This window comes from Pinus tabuliformis, chromosome 3_2 (assembly GCF_031772625.1).
Source record: "Pinus tabuliformis cultivar Carrire ecotype Pingquan chromosome 3_2, CPIR1, whole genome shotgun sequence".
Taxonomy (NCBI): Eukaryota; Viridiplantae; Streptophyta; class Pinopsida; order Pinales; family Pinaceae; genus Pinus; species Pinus tabuliformis.
Genome location: NC_142302.1, coordinates 453,294,295 through 453,312,515, shown reverse-complemented (window position 1 = coordinate 453,312,515; position 18,221 = coordinate 453,294,295). Strand labels below are relative to the sequence as shown.

Sequence of the window (18,221 nt, the reverse complement as noted above, 5' to 3'; positions counted from 1 at the left end):
CTCAAGATGTGTTCGACAATGATCCAATCTGCATGGAGAGGCTTGGTCATGAATTGATTCAACGTGTTCACTGCATAGCATATGTCTGGACGAGTGTTCACTAAGAACATCAGGGCCCCAATCAACTGTCTATTCTTGAATGGATTCGCCAAATCGGGTCTTGTAGCTTCACATAACTTCTTGAAGTTCATTTCCATCGGTGTGGATAGGGACTTGCATTCTGTCATTCGAAATCTCTCCAATAGCTTCACGACATATTTTCCTTGTGAAAGGAAAATCTCACCGAGCCTTTGCCACACCTCAAGGCCTAGAAAGTAGTGCATGAGTCCAAGGTCCTTCATCTTGAATTCAAAGGCTAACTTCCTCTTACACTCGATCATCAGGGGCTCACTACCTGTCAAAAATAGATCGTCAACATATAAAACCAAAATCAATGACATACCTTGGACTACCTTGAAGTAGAGGTTGGGATCGACATTGCTTCTAGTGAATCCCAACTTCACCAAATAAATGTCTATGCATGCGCACCATGCTCTGGGGGTTTGCCTCAAACCATACAATTCTTTCTTCAACCTACAAAAATGTGTCTTTCAATCCTCTACTTCAAATCCCTGTGGCTGCTCAACATACACTTCTTCCTGTAACATGCCATGGAGGAATGTTGTCTTTACGTCCATCTGATGTAGGGTTCATCCTTGACTTGTGGCAAGAGAAACTATCGAACGAATGGTTGTATATCAAGCTACATGTGCAAATATGTCATCATAATTTTCTCCCTCTTCAGGGAGAATCCTTGGGCCACAAACCTTGCTTTATATTTCTCAATGCTACCATCAATTCCATGTTTGATCTTGAATAGCCACTTTAAAGTCACCACGGATTTCCCCTTTGGTCTCGGCACAACATCCCATACACCATTCTTCATAATTGATTCATATTCTTCAGCCATAGCATCCTTCCAAACTTTTTCTTTCACGACTTCTTCAAAGGTGGGAGGTTCAACTTCAATCATAGTGTTCATGGTTGCAACATATCCCTAGAATCTGCATGGCTTCTTCCTTTCTCTAAATGATCTTCGAACAAGAACTCGTCTTTCATCATCCTATAATGTGTCACGGAGCCAAAGTGGCCTCTTCCTGGCAAGAGGATCACTTGGAGGAGGATCTAAGGGATCCATGGGCTCCATGGGATCATCAACAATGTTTGTCTCAGATTCAGGCACGAAAGGACCATCTAAAATATCCATATCATCATTCTTCTCAGGAGGAGGAGGCGGAGGAAGGTCCCTTGCTTTCCCAAGGGAAACATCTTCATTGAATGTTACATCCCTGCTAATTTCAACCTTCCTTTGACCAGGAATATATATTCTAAATGCTTTAGAATTTTCACAATATCTAACAAACATACATTTTCTTCCTATGGCTTCTAGCCTAAGTCACATGACACGAGGACACGAGACACGGAGGACACGTAAATACGAGTATTCAATACGAAACGCAGCGACCCGGAAACAGGACACGGGGGACACGTTTTATATATATTTAATAAAATATATATATATATATATATATATATACCGAAATATAGTTTTTTATCCATATTAAATTGCAGGTTGCAGCTTATCTAATCAAATTAAAATATAATTAAAGGGTCCAAGTTTGAGTTTTCTCTTTGGTGTGAGGGACATATTACAGATTTGGAGGCTGCCTTGAAAACAAACAGGCCGTGATACCTCTGCCTGGGTGTGAGAGCTGATATCATCCTGTTACCTGTGCGTACATCTCCCTTATCAGTGCCAAACTATCTCAGATTTACTGGAGGAGTTCTGGACGTGTTGTGGAAGAGGAAGACAGAGATTAGGAGGGTTTTCTTCCACTTTATACTCTGAAATTTTGCAAACAATATAAGAACTTTCTTCATTAAGAGAGTCTGAGCATATCTGAGTTTACCTGGGTCAAAGTCCTAGCTCAAAGAGGGACAAATTCCCCTTTCTCAACGTCCAAATTATCTCCAAAGCTCTGGGCCAGGTTCTAGCATTGTTTGGGACAGACCTTTGATGCAGATATGTCATCCTAATGCTATATTTAAGAACTGCTGTTACTCAATATTGTTATCCTAGCAGTTAAAGGAATGCCTTCTTTTGGTTGGTAAATGTGATGCCTTCTAATGTTGGTTTCCATGGGAAAATTTATATAAAAAATTATGCCTCTTTGTAAAAGCCATTTGTTTCTTTCACCTTTCGACAAAATCTAAGGTGAAAAAATCATGTAATTGCTCAGGATGTAGTCACTATTGTGCATATTATTCATGGCTTGTGAGTTTACGAGCAGCATCAAGATCCTCTGAGATCTTTTAAAGCATCATTGTTAAGACATAACTCTCATATTATAGGAATCTATGTCTCCCTAATGATGTTTGTATTCTAATGTAGTTGTCAGTCAAAACCAAATACATGGAGAAACCTTGCTTGAACCAGGAAATGCTGATGGACCCATATGGTGGTTTTATCATGGGAAAATATCAGAACATTAGTATTTCTAGGTGCCTAAAGGACCCAGTAAAGCTAGCAGAATTCACTGGCAGTTGTATGCATGGCAATTTTTGTGGTTCTTTTAGGCACCCATCATCATTACAAATTCATCACCGTTGTAATTCAAACATTCAGGCCTAAGATGCTTGATCCAGGATGGGGATGAATGCATTTGATCAAGAAGGAAATATGCTTCGGTATGGTGCTTATTAGATTGAGTTTACTTTTGTAGTGGGGCCACATCCATTGTTGTGCAGATGGCTGAGCGTATCCTTAAAAGGGACTGAGTTTAGTGTTTCTTGTGCGCTGTGTGGAACGAATCTCAGTGCTGGAGGTTGCTAACAATTCTGGGCAGGCCGTAACCCTTATCTAGCTGGATGAGTTAGCTGCTACTACTATTCCTGTGCATGTAGAGCCACAGATACACGATTTTCAGTAAAGGAACGAGTGCTGGTACATTGAAATTGTATTGGGATGAACTGCTGGTAATGTATTGCTGAAGAAAAGGACTGATACACAGAGGAGGATTACCTAGAGCAGTGCACGAACTTGGCTGAGTGCCGGTCTTGAATGCTGCAAGTGCACAGCAATCGCACCAGCCGCACCACAATCTGCTCCAGACGACTCCACACGACAGCTCCAGACAGCACAGGACGAAAATAACCCGCAAAAATCCATCGCGCGGCCTTTAAATTACACTTTTTGCAGCATACGTATTCAACCGGACGAAATACGTTAGGGCTACGTTTTCAACAAACGAAATACGCGTTTTCGAAATTCAGGGACACGAAGAAAACCATAGAATATGTATTCAATTTCCAGGACACGTTAAAAAACATATTCGACACGTATTAGGGTCGTTTTCGTGTCCAATACGTAAAATACGGGACACGGGACCCTTTTGGACGTGTCCTGTGACTTAGCTTCTAGCTTGTTTCTTTTGTCCTTTGGCACATGAAAATATATGGGGCATCCAACGATACGATGATGGCCAACATCGGGCTTGACGCTTGTGAACACTTCTTCGGGGGTCTTGTTGTCCAATGCTTGATCAGGCACCCTATTTTGAATATATACACAACATTTGTTGCTTCTCCCGAAAGGAACTTTGGCAACTTTTGATCATGGAGCATGGCACGATCGACTTCTACAATAGACCTGTTCTTTCTTTTAGCTACTCCATTTTGTTCGGGAGTATAGGGCACAATTGTCTCTTTCTTGATACCTTCTTGCAAAAATCAATGAACTCATTTGATATGTACTCTCTACCATTGTCAAACCTAAATATCTTGATTTTCTTCCCTATTTGATTTTCGACCAAATATTTGAACTCCTTGAACATTTCGAAGGCTTCATCCTTGTGCTTCAAATAATATATCCACGTCTTTCTTGAGAATTCATCAATGAAGGTGATGTAGTAGAGATGACCACCAATAGAATGCACGGGCATTAGACCACATATATCAGAATGAATGAGTTGGAGGATGTCATTCGTCTTATTCTTGCTAGAGGGGAATGGTCCCCTTGTCTTCTTTCCACTGGCACAACCTAGACATACTCCATCATGTTGGGCTTGAACATCAGGAATACCAGAGACCAATTTCTTCAATTTCGGAAGAGAATCATAATGTAGATGAGCCAATCTTCGGTGCCATAGCTCACTTAGATGATTAGTATCATGGACCAATGCTAGAAGGGGTCTACCAGTGACTCTATAGAGTCCCTCAAATCTTGAACCCAATATAAATGCATCTCTCATAGGTTATCCAATAGGCCAAGTAAGAACCTTTCCCATGATGAAGGCAACCCTCATCCCTTTGTCCTCCAAAGCAGATATTGATACCAAATTCTTCTTCAATCCCGACACATACATCACATCATGGTTTAAATAGATTCCCCAAAATCCAAATGAAATTTGGTGGACCCAAAGCCTTTAACGAGATGAGTGGAGTTGTCTTCCAAAACAATTTTCAAATTTGATTCCCTCTCTACCAAATTAGAGAGAACTTCTTTATAACCAGAGAAATGATGAGTGGCCCCACTATCAACCAACCAACTATCCCATGAATCCGGAGGAGAAGAACTAGTGAGGGAAGAAATAAGAATATATTCAGATTGATTTGCAACATTACTTTCATACTTAGAGAATCTTGACTTCTTTTGAGGATGATGATCTTCTTCATGATCACTTGGAGCATCTCTTCTTCTTTCATCTCTTCCATTGCGATCATTCCTTCGGTCATCTCTTCTTCTTCGATCATCAAACCTGTTGTTGTTGCTTCTAGTGTTGTAGCGTGGACCATTGTTCTTCTCGGGGCAATCTTGAGCATAATGACCTTTCTTATGACAATTGTAACATTCAATGTGAGATGATGTTCTATTATTCCTTCTCTTTGAATTTTGAGGAGCAGACTTCTTGACTTTGATGGACCTCATTTTCCTTTCTTCTTTCTGTGTTGAGTGACAAATGCAACGGGCTCTCCTTCTTCATGCTTTTGAATCCTTCTTCTTGATATCATCCTTGATTCTTCTTGAGTGAGCTTTCCAACAATCTCATCAAATGACGGGAGGGTATTCTTGTTGCTTATAGTAGTAATGAAGGTTTCCCAAATCAGAGGGAGACCTGTATGAGTCACAATCACCAATTCCCTATCATGGATAGCTTCCCCAACTCTTTGCAATTGATCTCTAAGACGAGATATCCTCATAATGTAGGATTGCACAGACTCTCCTTTGTCCATCTTCATGTCTTTGAGTTGATCTTTCAAGGAGATGATTTCATTCAAATTGTTGACTTCATACATGCCAGCTATCTTATCATACATGTCCTTAAACTTTCTCAAATTTCCAACATATGCAAATAAATTATCTTGTAAACCATCAGCGATAATTTTCTTTCCTTTCAACTCACTTTTCTTGTACTTGTTCTTGGCAACGGCAGAACCATTCTTTGGAGGGTCAGGCACTTTTCCTTGAATGTATTCCAAAACATCATTGTTATCAGCTATGATCTCCAACCTGACTTCCATGCAGCAAAATTAGATGAGTCACCCAACTTTTCTTGTTCCTTGAAGAAAGTGGAAGACATCTTGACTTGACTAGATAGGCTCCTTCAACTTTCCAAAGATGATTACTTCAATAATTGTCTCATTTTGGGCTTGTCCTTCACCTTGGCTCTGATACCATGTTAATTTTCACACTTCTCTATTTTGTTCCAATTACTTTAGCCCAATTCAATTATTCAATTAGCAATCTTTTCAATAACAATTAATCTTTCCAATCCTCAACAGTAATTGAAGATAGAACAATAAATATAATGACAAAGGAGGAAATCAATACATCAACAAGAGACACCAGATTTGGTCAAAGATCTGGGAAAACCCACTATGGGGAAAACCCTTTGATTCTTCTTCTTATTAGATTGTCATAAAATGTTCAGCAAAGATTACAATGAGCCCAATACAAAATCATTCAACAAAATTAACCCAACACCATTCAAAATATGTTCTCAACAACCCAGACCTGAGTCAACTTGACTTGACTTTGGTCAACTATGGTCAATCGTAGTCAACTGTCAAATTTTAGCCTAGAAGCCCAACCTCATGAAAGAAGAGTTGTGCATGTGGTTGAGACCTTCCAACTGCTCCCTTGAGCTTGCTAGCCAGTGGTTGTGATCGAAAATTGCTTTTGACGAGCCTGCGTTATGACCCAGAAACCCTAGAACACGTGTGAGCTTCAAACCCTATATTTTTGGACTTATGTGAACCTCTTTTGTTGACCTAACCTCAGAACTATGTGAACCTCTTTCGTCGACCCAACCTCAGAACTATGCGAACCTCTTTCGTCGACCCAACCTCAGAGTTGTGTGAACCTCTTTCATCGACCCAACCTTAGACCTGTGCGAACCAATCAATGAAGAAGAGGAGAAGAAGATGCTTGGTGATGTCCAAATGAGTTTGAAGTCACTTGTATTTATAGGCTTCCAAGGGTGGCCGATCCCTGTTAGGGCTGACCTATCCAAATGTGCATATATGGGCTTTTCTTCATAAGTACACTTTCCCTTATCCAAATTGAGTGCTTCAATAGTCAAAATTGGTCCTCTCAAACAAAGGAATCTAGTCCCATGGTTGGAATTTGTCACCGAGCTATCAAATTAACACAAGGGACCCTAGGAACTAGGGTGATGGCTGTGAAAATTTCTAAACTGAAAATTCTACTGCAACAACTGATTTATTTCACCTACTTATTATTCACAATAAGTTATTTACGAAATCCCTTCAACAAATATTAAAATAAATTCTACTGTAGTTATCACACAATTACCCAGAGAAAAATACATGCACAAGGACCAATCACATCAACACAGTTGCTTTTGGACAATTATCCCTGGAAAAACCCAATGCTGGAAACCAGTGCAGTAGATGAGGGCTTTATTAATCTTCAACAACAATTGCTTTTACAAGGAATGATTTTACAGAGAAATTGAAAGAAAACACATGAGACTTTCCCTTTGAGACTTTTTGACACATTGGAGACCCTGTTCCCACTCCTGCGTCACCTCTGCATCACTCTAAGTGCCTCTACGTCCCTCTGCGTCAGCCTATGTGAGGGCTACGCCTCTCCTTTGGACTGTGTCTCTCTCTGCGCTATCTCCCACTGCCCCTTCGTCACCTCCTCCTCAGTCGTTGCTTGTTGCTGACGCCCTCCTCTTCCTCCACCCTGCAACTCTCCCTCTGAAATCGATCTCCTTTACTTGAGAATCGATTTTCCTTGAGATACTGAGTATCTGTTGTTGTGTGTCCAAATGATCCTCAAGTCTTCTCTTATACTTTTCCTGTTGATGAATCAATGGCCAAGATTAAGTCTCTAATCAACCGCTAAGATTAAAACAGACTTGATCCTCGTCTCTTAGAAGCTTCTCACCCTTATCTTTATTAATACCCATTAATATTTTTATTTTCCTAAGTTTAGACTTAGGAACCCATTAAAAATAATAATTATTTTAATAACTCCTCATCTGGGTGGAATTTCTCAAAACTATTTCTAGGTCTTGGAGATCTCATGTGCCTTAGCCTCTCCTCCAAATTTCAAGGCTAGAGTACATTCGATGCTACCAAAAATCAACACTCCCTCTTAGCAAGAAATGTGTTCTAGCAATGCTTTACCATAGAAGCATCACACTGATCCTCCGCATTGGTCCTCTGTGCTGATGCCTGGCATGCTGCCCCACGTACACTGCACTGCTGCTTCCTATACTGCTGCCCATGACACTACCACTGCCACTACTGCATCTGTACTGCAACTCTCTCTCAACATGCTGCATCATGATGTCCATAGCATTGCCACTGCTAACTACTGCACTGCAACTCCTGACACTCATCCATTTCTGCTACTGAAATGGATTCTTTACCATCCCCATCTTCTCCCTGAAATAGACAAACTTTGTTCTTCCTAGAGCTTTGGTGAGGATGTCTGCCACCTGTTCTCCTGTAGGAGTGGACCTCAACTGTACTGCTCCTCGTTGGACACAATCTCTAACAAAGTGACACCTGATATCAATGTGCTTCGACCGATCATGAAGTATTGGATTCTCAGATAGCTTGATGCAACTATGATTACCAAACATGATCCAGGTCACTTCCATCCTTCTACTGAATAGATTCACAAGCAATTTCCTAAGCCATATGGCTTCGCGTGAAACTGTGCTAGCTGCCATATATTCTGCTTTAGCTGAGCTCAGAGCCACGGATTTTTGTTTCCTACTACACCAGGAGGTCATCCCTGATCCAATGTTGAAACAGTACGCAGTTGTACTTTTCCGATTTATCGAACTTCTAGCCCAATCTATGTCAGTGAACCCACTTAGCCTGATGTCATTGCCTCGGGTGTACAATACTCCATGCTCGATTGTTCCTTGTATATACCTGAGAACATGTTTGGTTGCTGCCCAGTGTGCCCTCTTAGGTTCCACCATGAACTGACTGAGGGTGTTGACAACGTAACAAATGTTTGGCCTGGTATTGACCAGATACATCAGGGACCCAATAAGTTGCTTGTACAAGGTGGGATCAACGTCTTTATCTTTTGATGCATCAATCTTCTTCCAGTTGTTGATCATTGGAGTAGCCATAGGTCTACAATCCTACATCCTGAATCTCTTCAAGATCTCTGTAGCATATCTCCCTTGTCCAAGGAAGATCTCACCCTTCTGCTACCAAACTTCCAATCCCAGGAAATAATGCATCTGTCCCAAATCCTTTATGTTGAATTCTATGGCTAGGTTCTTCTTGCAGTCTTTGATGAGCCTGGATGATCTTGTCAGGAAGAGATTATCCACATATAACACTAGGATTAAAGGCTCATTCTCTATGACCAGATAGTAGAGATTAGGCTCTGTGTCACTCTTGACGAACCCCATCTTTTGCAAGTAGCCATCAATTCGACCGTACCATGTTCTAGGTGTCTGTTTAACCCATACAAGGCTTTCTTTAATCTGCATACATGACATTTCTTCTCACGTGTCTCAAAACCTTATGGTTGTTCAATGTATAATTCCTCTTTTATTACTCCGTTCAAGAATGCCGTCTTGACATCCCTTTGATGAATCTCACACCCCATCTGTGCTGCAAGAGATATCATGGTTCTAATAGAAGTATACCTAGCTATTGGGGTGAAGGTTTCTTCGTAGTCTATCCCTTCCTTCTAAGCATACCCCTTAGCCACAAACCTGACTTTGTATTTTTCCACACTACTGTCTGCGGCATAGTTGACCTTGTAGATCCATCTCGAACCTATCACTGACCTGTCCTGAGGCCTAGGTACCACTTCCCAGACATCATTGACCATTATAGAGTTGTATTCCTCCATCATAGCATCTACCCATACTTGATGCTGAATGGCCTCCTGAAAACTAGAAGGTTCCCCAACCTGAGCTACTAAGGCCTGGTATCTGTCTGGCTGTCTTCGCTCCCTTTTATTATTCCTGGGTGCACCAATGAAGTCCTCTGCATCCTGTAGAATCTGTCGGAGTTCCTAGCTCGTTCTTCCACTAGTAGTAGGCACATCTATCAGCTCTTCCTCTTCTTGAGATTCCTCCTATTCTGAAGCTTTGTCTTCAAGAGAATTTCTGGTACTAGTTTCTGCTGGTCGAAGTGGTTTGACCAACAGCTTGTCTTTCAACTGCTCCTTGGAAGACATTTCTCGGGATTTCTTGAAATCTTTGTCCTCCATGAACTTTACATCCCGCCAAACTACTACCTTCCTACTCCCTGGAAGATAGACTCTATATGCCTTAGCATTCTCGCTATATCCCACAAGATATCCTTTCTCAGCAGTTTGATCTAATTTCTTTCTCTTTTCTTCGGGTATACGACAATACGCTAAACTCCCAAATATCCTGAAATGACTGACTTCAGGTGTCTTCCCGGTGAAGACCTTCTTCGAAGTGATTTTGCCCAATGCCCTATGTGGAGTCCTGTTCTGGACATAAACTGTCGTGCTGCATGCTTCTGCCCACAGGAATTTAGGCATATCCTAATCATACAACATTGCCCTAGCTGCTTCCACAATAGTCCTGTTTTTCCTTTCTGCTACTCCATTCTGCTCCGGATTGTAGGGAGTTGTCCACTCTCTTTTGATGCCTTCCTTAGCGCAAAAATCGGTGAAGTCCTTGTCAACATACTCTCCACCATTGTCTGAGCGCAACACTTTTATCTTCTTTCCTATCAGATTCTCCACTAGAGCCTTGAACTCTTTGAATTGACCAAAAACCTCATCCTTGGTTTTCAGAAAGTAGATCCAAGTCTTTCTGAAATGGTCATCGATGAAGGTGACGAAGTATTCGGCACCACTAAGAGCTTTTGTGGATATCAGCCCGCAGATGTCTGAGTGTATCAATCCTAGCACACTCTTAGCCCTATTGTTACTTCTGGAAAACATTGCTTTGGCATACTTGCCTAAAGCACACCCTATGCATATATCATCTCGTTCGGTACTTAGTTTTGGAACTCCTGATACTGTTTTCTTGAGAATTTTCAGAGCCCCATGGTGTAAGTGTCCCATCCTCCTGTGCCATAGTTCATTCAAATCTGTCTCCATTACTACCTATCAGTGCCATTAGTGATTCTAGCTGCAACCTGTACAACCTGTTACTTTTGATTCCAATCTGGTCCTTCTTTTTCCAACTTGGGTATTTGACATATACTTTCTCCTTAATGAAGAAAATGTGATAGCCCTTGTTTTGAAGTTGAGATACGGAGAGTAAGTTCATCCCCAATCTTGGCACATGCAGTACATTGGTTGCTTGAAGCTACTCTCTTGCTTCAATTTGAAAGACTATAGAACCCCTTCCTACTGGAGTACACTTTGCCTTATTTCCCATGGTGATTTGAAAATTCATTCTTTCTTCTTGATAAACTGAAAAACATTCTGGATTCCTATCATATGCTAGGAAGCTCCACTGGCTATATACCAAACCTCAAAGGAGGCAGAGCTTGCTAAGAAAGCGACTTCTTCTTCCAATCTGGAAACTAACATAGAATAATCGTAATTCATGTCCCTTGTGCATTCTTCAGGAAATTTGCGCGAGTCCCCTTGAGTGGATGCCTCTGCATCATGCTCTTGACCCATATTCAATTTTCATCTCCTGTTGCCGGATCTCTACTTTGATACCATGTGAAAATTTCTAAACTGAAAATTCTATTACAGCAACTGATTTATTTCACCTACTTATAATACACAATAAGTTATTTACGAAATCCCTTCAGCAAATATTAAAATAAATTCTACTGCAGTTATCACACAATTACCTAGAGAAAAATACATGCACAAGAACCAATCACATCAACACAGTTGCTTTTGGACAATTGTCCCCGTAAAAACCCAACGCCGGAAACCGGTGCAGCAGATGAGGGCTTTATTAATCTTCAGCGACAATTGCTTTTACAAGGAATGATTTTACAGAGAAACTGAAAGAAAACACCTGAGATTTTCCCTTTGAGATTTTTTGACACTTTGGAGACCCTACTCCCACTCCTGCGTCACCTCTGCATCACTCTGCATGGCTCAACGTGGCTTTGAGTGGCTCTGCGTGAGGGCTACGTCTCTCCTCTGGACTGCGTCTCTCTCTGTGCTGTCTCCCACTATCCTCGCGTCACCTTCTCCTTAGTCACTGCCTGCTGCTAATGCCCTCCTCTTCCTCCACCCTACAACTCTCCCTCTGAAATCGATCTCCTTTACTTGAGAATTGATTTTCCTTGAGATACTAAGTATCTGCCGATGTGTGTCCAAATGATCCTCAAGTCTTCTGTTATACTTTTCTTGTTAATGAATCAACAGTCGAGATTAAGTCTCTAATCAACGGCTAAGATTAAAACAAACTGTATCCTTGTCTCCTAGAAGCTTCTCACCCTTATCAGTATTAATACCCATTAATATTTTTATTTTCCCAAGTTTAGACCTAGGAACCCATTAAAAATATTAATTATTTTAATAACTCCTCATATGGGTGGAATTTCTCAAAATGATTTCTGGATCTTGGAGATCTCATGTGCCTTAGCCTCTCCTCCAAATTTCAAGGCCGATGCTACCAAAAATCAACAATGGCCATAATAATAGGGGTAGAGCTTCATGTTGGCTTTTTCCCATGTGTTAAATTTGTATGTCTTGGACATCTTTTGCATTTTATGGTACATTTCTTGTTGAAAGTGGCCAAATTTTGCTTTTTCTTTTCTCTTTAGCTGCATCAACCTTCGGGGCATCATTCTAAGCACGACCCAAGGTGTGGACAAGGGGAGTGGGAGGCTAAGCCCTTATGGACCCAATGGACAAATGGGGACTCAGATGGGAAGTATGGTGAATGGGGTTATAATGAGCGGAGGGGAGTGATGTGTATGGTGTCAGGAAGTGGGATCACGCAACCAAGATCAGGGCTTCCCATGTAATGCCACCCCTAAAGCTAGTAGCCAATAAAGGATATCCCACAGGACTACGATAAAGGTTAACCATCAAATTGGACAAAGGAGACAAGAGTACAAACCAAGCCTACTCTTTCCGCCGAATCCCCCCACTAACTCATGCCAAAAAGTGTCCATGATAAGTCAACAAAAGTACCGAACTACACAATGAAAAGCCATACCTTGGGGTTGGAAGGCCCACCTTCAAACATACGATCATAACATATGAGCAAGGGACCATATTGCTAGCTTAGGTGGTGGAGATATTGACACTTCGAGCTATCTAGTGGCTGGAAGGGGTTGTTGGCTGCCAACTGAGGACCATCTAAGAGAAAAAACATTCTCCTATGGATACTACCCACAGGTAGTGGGTAACATCTGGCTCCAACTAGGACATGATCTCTCAGAAGAGTACACAAACGTACTCGAATGGGGAGGTCATGAGAACACTATCAATCTCTTGGGACGGCAGACCTGTTACCTACACATATCAAAGACCAAACACATGGGGCAACATATTTTTTCGGCATCTTATGATCGTCCATGCATATTTTAGGCCATAAAAATCAACAAGAAATAAAATTTAATCTAAATGTCGTTATTCTAGCATGATAGAGAACATGATGTTAGTTCTAATGAGAAAATCAACATGCAATACATCATACCTAACATGCATATTATTTCAGGCGAATACTAAGTGTAATCATAGAGCCAGTGCAACCAACATATCATTAGATCAATATAAATATGCTTGCCTATATGATTACTTGTGCAATAGATCCAAAAACCAACATAGACACAATCACATGGAGGATGATGTGGGTGGGAGGCGGGAAAGTATGATATCCATATGACGTAGAAAAGAGTCTTTGATGAAGGGAAGGACTTCATTTTTGAGGTCCAAAGCTTTTCTTGCAAACACAAAATGGATGAATGAATGACCAAGCTTAAGAATTCCCTATTGTGATTATTGCTCATGATATTATGCTTTGTGGATGCCATGATGTCATGATGGGAGGGGAAAGGACACTGAGGGAAGGAAGGAGTGCAACAAACAGGTTGCTTAATGTGGTCACATTGGAGAGGGGCAATGATAGTGTGCTCATAATCTTGAGGGTGTGTTTGAGGAGGTTTGTGCAATACTACATGCACTTAAAAAATGGCAACCTTACCTAGTGGGAAGACACTTCAAGGTAAAAATGGATCATGATAGTCTAAAATACTTTTTAGAACAAAGATTATCTTTAGAAGAACAGAAAAAATGGGTCACAAATATGTTGGGTTATGACTTTGAAATCATCTACAAAAAAGGGAAGCAAAATGTTGTTGCAGATGCACTCTCAAGAAAGGATGAGGATGTGGAAACATTGTTTTGTGCTATTTCTATTATCCAACTAGATTGGATAAACGAAGCAAGGGATGAATGGAAGAAGGACGAAGAAGAATGGCCACTCATTCAAAAGTTGTAGAAGATCCCAGTTCAAACAATATTGCTAGAACTTAACAAGGAAAGAAAAATCATATTCGAACTTGGAGCAGTCACAAAAACAAGAACCCAACAACTACGAAATCAATCACTTTTAGATTATCTTATCAAGTGAAATAACTTACTCGCTGAAGATTCCACATGGGAGGACAAGAATTTTATACAAAAGCATCAAGAACTACTCAAGCGTTCAGGACAACACTTTTTGAAGGAGAGGGGCATGTTAGGTCCCTATACTACTAGTGTAACCCCTGATTGTTATTAGCACAACCCCCTTATTATATTGTTGTGCTCATGTAGTCCCCATATTGTTATTATTGTGTCCCATAGAAGCCCACTATTGTTATTATTGTGCCCTTTCATTATTATTGTTATGTCAGCTCTGATTATATTATGACCCCTTAGACTCCTATATATAGAAAGGAGGTCTTTTCATTTGTATCATCCAAGAATTGTTCATTTTTGTAATGTAAAAGAGGTTGCCCCCTCGAAGACACTGAATTCTAAGGCGTTTATCTCTTTTCTATCTTTTTGTGAGTTGGTTTCATAACAAGCTTTCCGAAAATCTAGTTTTCCATGACAGGTCAAAGCACATTTAGATCAAGTACCACTACATGTGAGACATGGTACAAAAGGGAGTAGTGAGGCTCCAATACATTCTACAGATGAACAGGTTGTTGAGATTCTCACAAAACCTTTGTCTTGGATAAATTTTGCGTACTTCTCTTGGAGTGGTTGAGAATGCCTTCCTCGTTGAGAGGGAGCATTGATGTTTTAGCATCAGGGTAGACATTCTCCCTAGGTCAAGGTTATTGATCATGTGCCACGTAATGTGGCTAGGGAGAATGGCCTAAATAGCATCAGGGTAGACATTCTCCCTAGGTCAATGTTATTGATCATGTGCCACGTAATGTGGCTAGGGAGAATGGCCTAAATAGCACCAGGAACTGGAGTGCTCCCCCAGTGATAAGGTTCCGACCATATTGCCAAGGGTACTTGGCTAGTGGGTAGAGTGAATGCCTCATGGTAAAAGGGTCCAGGGTTTCACCATTGATCACGAAAAATTGACCTAGTTCCAAGTGACAACTTGGTTAGTTAGTGACCCTGGACTAGTTTTGTTTTCCCTGGTCAGGGGATACCTAACTATATTGCCATATCGGTCACTAGATCCTTTGCATGATGCTAATGCATGACACTTTACATGTGGTTCTGGAATGAAACATGAAGTGAATGGATACATTAACATAGCGGGCTCATTCAATCTTTTCTTGTGATGGAGATTTTTTTTAGCTAAGTAGGCATCTTGAGGAAGTCAAGGTGAATACCTCCCTAGCTAAGAGGGAGTGTTGATTTTTGAGTAGTTGTGAGAGGTATTCTCCAACTACTACACAAGTTAAAAGAAAGAAAAATTAAATTTAAATTAGAAGAACGAAAATTAAAAGAGAGAAAAAATAATTTGATTTTAAAATTAATTTGCAAAGAGATGTGCCTTTTGGGCTCCCTAAAATCACTATAAAAAGACACTTGCACTTCTCATTTTCATGCTCTCTCATCACTCACATTTTTCTCTCTCTCACACGTGGAAAGTGATTTGAGGAAGAGGTCAAAGTTTCCAAGGAGTCTAATTTCTAAGGTAGTCAATATTTGACCAGTTGAATTTTCTGAGTGTAATTACTTAGTGATGCTCTAGAGTGTGTCAAAGTAATCTAATATTATTGGAAGTAACTATTAGTTGTAGAAAATTGCGCTTGTCTAATTAGCACTAGAAAATCAACATATATAAATATTTTATTTTTTCTATTTCATTGAATCATTTATGATGTATAAATCAATGTATATTATTATTAAATTTGAATTTGAATTACAGATACACACTCACACACACCTCAATGTTCCCTAGTCCTCCCTAAATTCCCTAAAATTTGGGGCTGCTCTCAAACATCCCCTTTGTGCATCTCACCATTCCCATATCCCCTTGTACTGGAAACTTGGTGGAACATTAATCACAAGATAACAACAAAGATATAAATACTCTAAGTATGAAACATTTTATAAGATGATGAAGAAGATATGGCAAGAAATCAGCTAAAGGTCTACCAAGGGCAAGAAACTGGGGCTAGACTTCTCAGGAAACCACATATAATGGCGGGCAATGCTAGGAGCTAAGTTTCCAAAAGTGGCAAGAAAATCCTGATAAAATCCATCATCTGACTTTCACAAGAAAATGATACGAATTCTTTAAATCCATAATTTTCATTTATACATGAAGCATGACACGAAAATTCATGAACTTTGCTGCGCTATCAAGTACTTGCATTGTGAAATTTCATTTGTAGGATATGTTTCTCTGGATCAATGATCAAGGATTAAAAGTAACGGGGATCTGTGCCATATATCTACCGGCGGTTGACCATTGTGTGAACATTACATCTGGTCTAAGATCTATAGATTTGAATTTGAAATGACCATCAAGTGTTGGGGATCCCTGTTAAGAAGATGTTGATCATAAACGACCTCAGCAGTTTCCTTAAATGGATGAAAACTGCTACACGTTTGCTAGTAAAATCTGAAATATTTTAGAACCCATTTCCAACGTCCAGGGACATTTCCTGTAGAGGAAATGTGTCGGACTGATCCGAAATGGTTTCTGGAAGTGGCTACAACATATTTTAGGACCGTATGTTTACTGATATTTTAAAGAGTTATGTTTCAGATTAAAGTAAAGGCTTGAAAATTTTATTTCTACCTACAAGCTAGCGGCATAAATCTATTGAGGTAGTTAAACCCTGAAGAATTAACGATAATTTTCTGGACTGCAGGTTCGTCTGTACAAAGAAATTGCAGCTGCGGGAATAACATATATAAGCGTCGGGCATAGAAGAACTCTACGCGATTATCACAAACAGATTCTGCAGTTGAAGAATCGTGCAATTGATACATTTGAGCGCAACTGGATACTTGAAACGATTGATCAAGATAAGACATATTTGACAAAGTCAGTTGCATAAATGATTTCCTTAACTGGTCATGGCGTTGATGGTACTGCAGTGAAGTTGATTCTCCTCTCAGGATGAGCTAGAAGCACCTCATCTGTTGCGTGAGTTTTTGAGATGTATAAGCGAAATTTACTTGAGAAACAAGATCCCATTTGGTACACTTGATTAACTGTAACAATACTGAGGAAAACCCTGTAGGTTTCATTGGAAGAGAAATGAAGGACATAGCATCTATTATTTTTTCCTTCCTGATTGTATTCTTTGTAAATCCAAAAGCCTCATCGGGAGCCTGATTGTAAAGAAGAAATGGTGATACTTGTAATTCTGAGCCGAGCTTCCTGATTATTTATATATACGCCGTAGATGGTATCTTGGCTATAGTTTGGTATTAATACATAAACAATACAATAATAAATATTTTCCATGTTTCTGAAAAATATATCAGCCTACAAATGAAATTCCGGACTCTAATTCTTCAAAGCAGGTATTCTCAACTGTTTATGTTTAGGGTGGCTTCTACCAACAAATGTATTCTCAGTATCTACTCTGGATTTTAGATTGGCTAAAACAGGGAAACTTACGGATCATCCCCCTTTTTTTCCGTAAAACTAAAGTTGTAGCATAACGTATTTCATTCAATTTCCATGAAATCCAAGTTATCAAGTCACAAGTGTGGCCAGGTTAAACAAAATAGAGGATCTGCCACGCCCTCTTCTAACAAGTAGTGTTTTCGTATAGGAATTGGAAAAACGGTGATACATGGAATCATTATTCTTGTTTCTAGACATCTCTTAACTAGCCCTGATGTATAACCCAGTTAGTTGAAGCCCCCAAGCCAAGTCATTTGTCCGGGTCATCAGAGTCAGACTCCATGTGGTAGAGTCTACTGCGCAGGAATTCAGCCAATCTCAGGATGTTACTAAGAAAAATAAAAAAAAGACATCTCTTAACTGAAATAATTTTCAATATAGTAGAATTTGATAACGATTAAATAGGATCTGGTGCCTCCTGTAGAATTTTCCTCTTCCCCATTTTGGGCTCTGTCACTTTAGCCATTCCTTTGATACACAATATATTCATCTGAGTTGGTGAATCAAATGCAGGACAATGGGGTTGGCCTCCAATCACGAGGACGGCTTCTTTTTCAAGCCTTTCTTCCAATCAGACTTGTCAGAGCATCACTTTTCAAAGAAATAAATATGGAGAAAGGGGATATTTTAGTGACTTGATGAATCAATATATTGTAACTGCTCGGT

The 18,221-nt window shown here is 40.1% G+C and overlaps 1 protein-coding gene across 2 annotated transcripts in view; it reads left to right on the top strand.

Annotated features, from left to right (window-relative positions):
* LOC149181252 (ABC transporter D family member 2, chloroplastic-like) overlaps positions 1-17,402 on the top strand; it is a 389,006-nt gene extending 371,604 nt beyond the window's left edge. For both annotated transcript variants that reach the window (XM_089416532.1, XM_089416533.1), the window contains exon 10: positions 16,789-17,402. In XM_089416532.1, coding sequence (XP_089272658.1) covers positions 16,789-16,977 — 189 coding nt within the window. In that variant the 3' untranslated portion in view covers positions 16,978-17,402. The remainder of the gene's footprint in view (positions 1-16,788) is intronic.
* Positions 17,403-18,221: the final 819 nt, after the last annotated feature.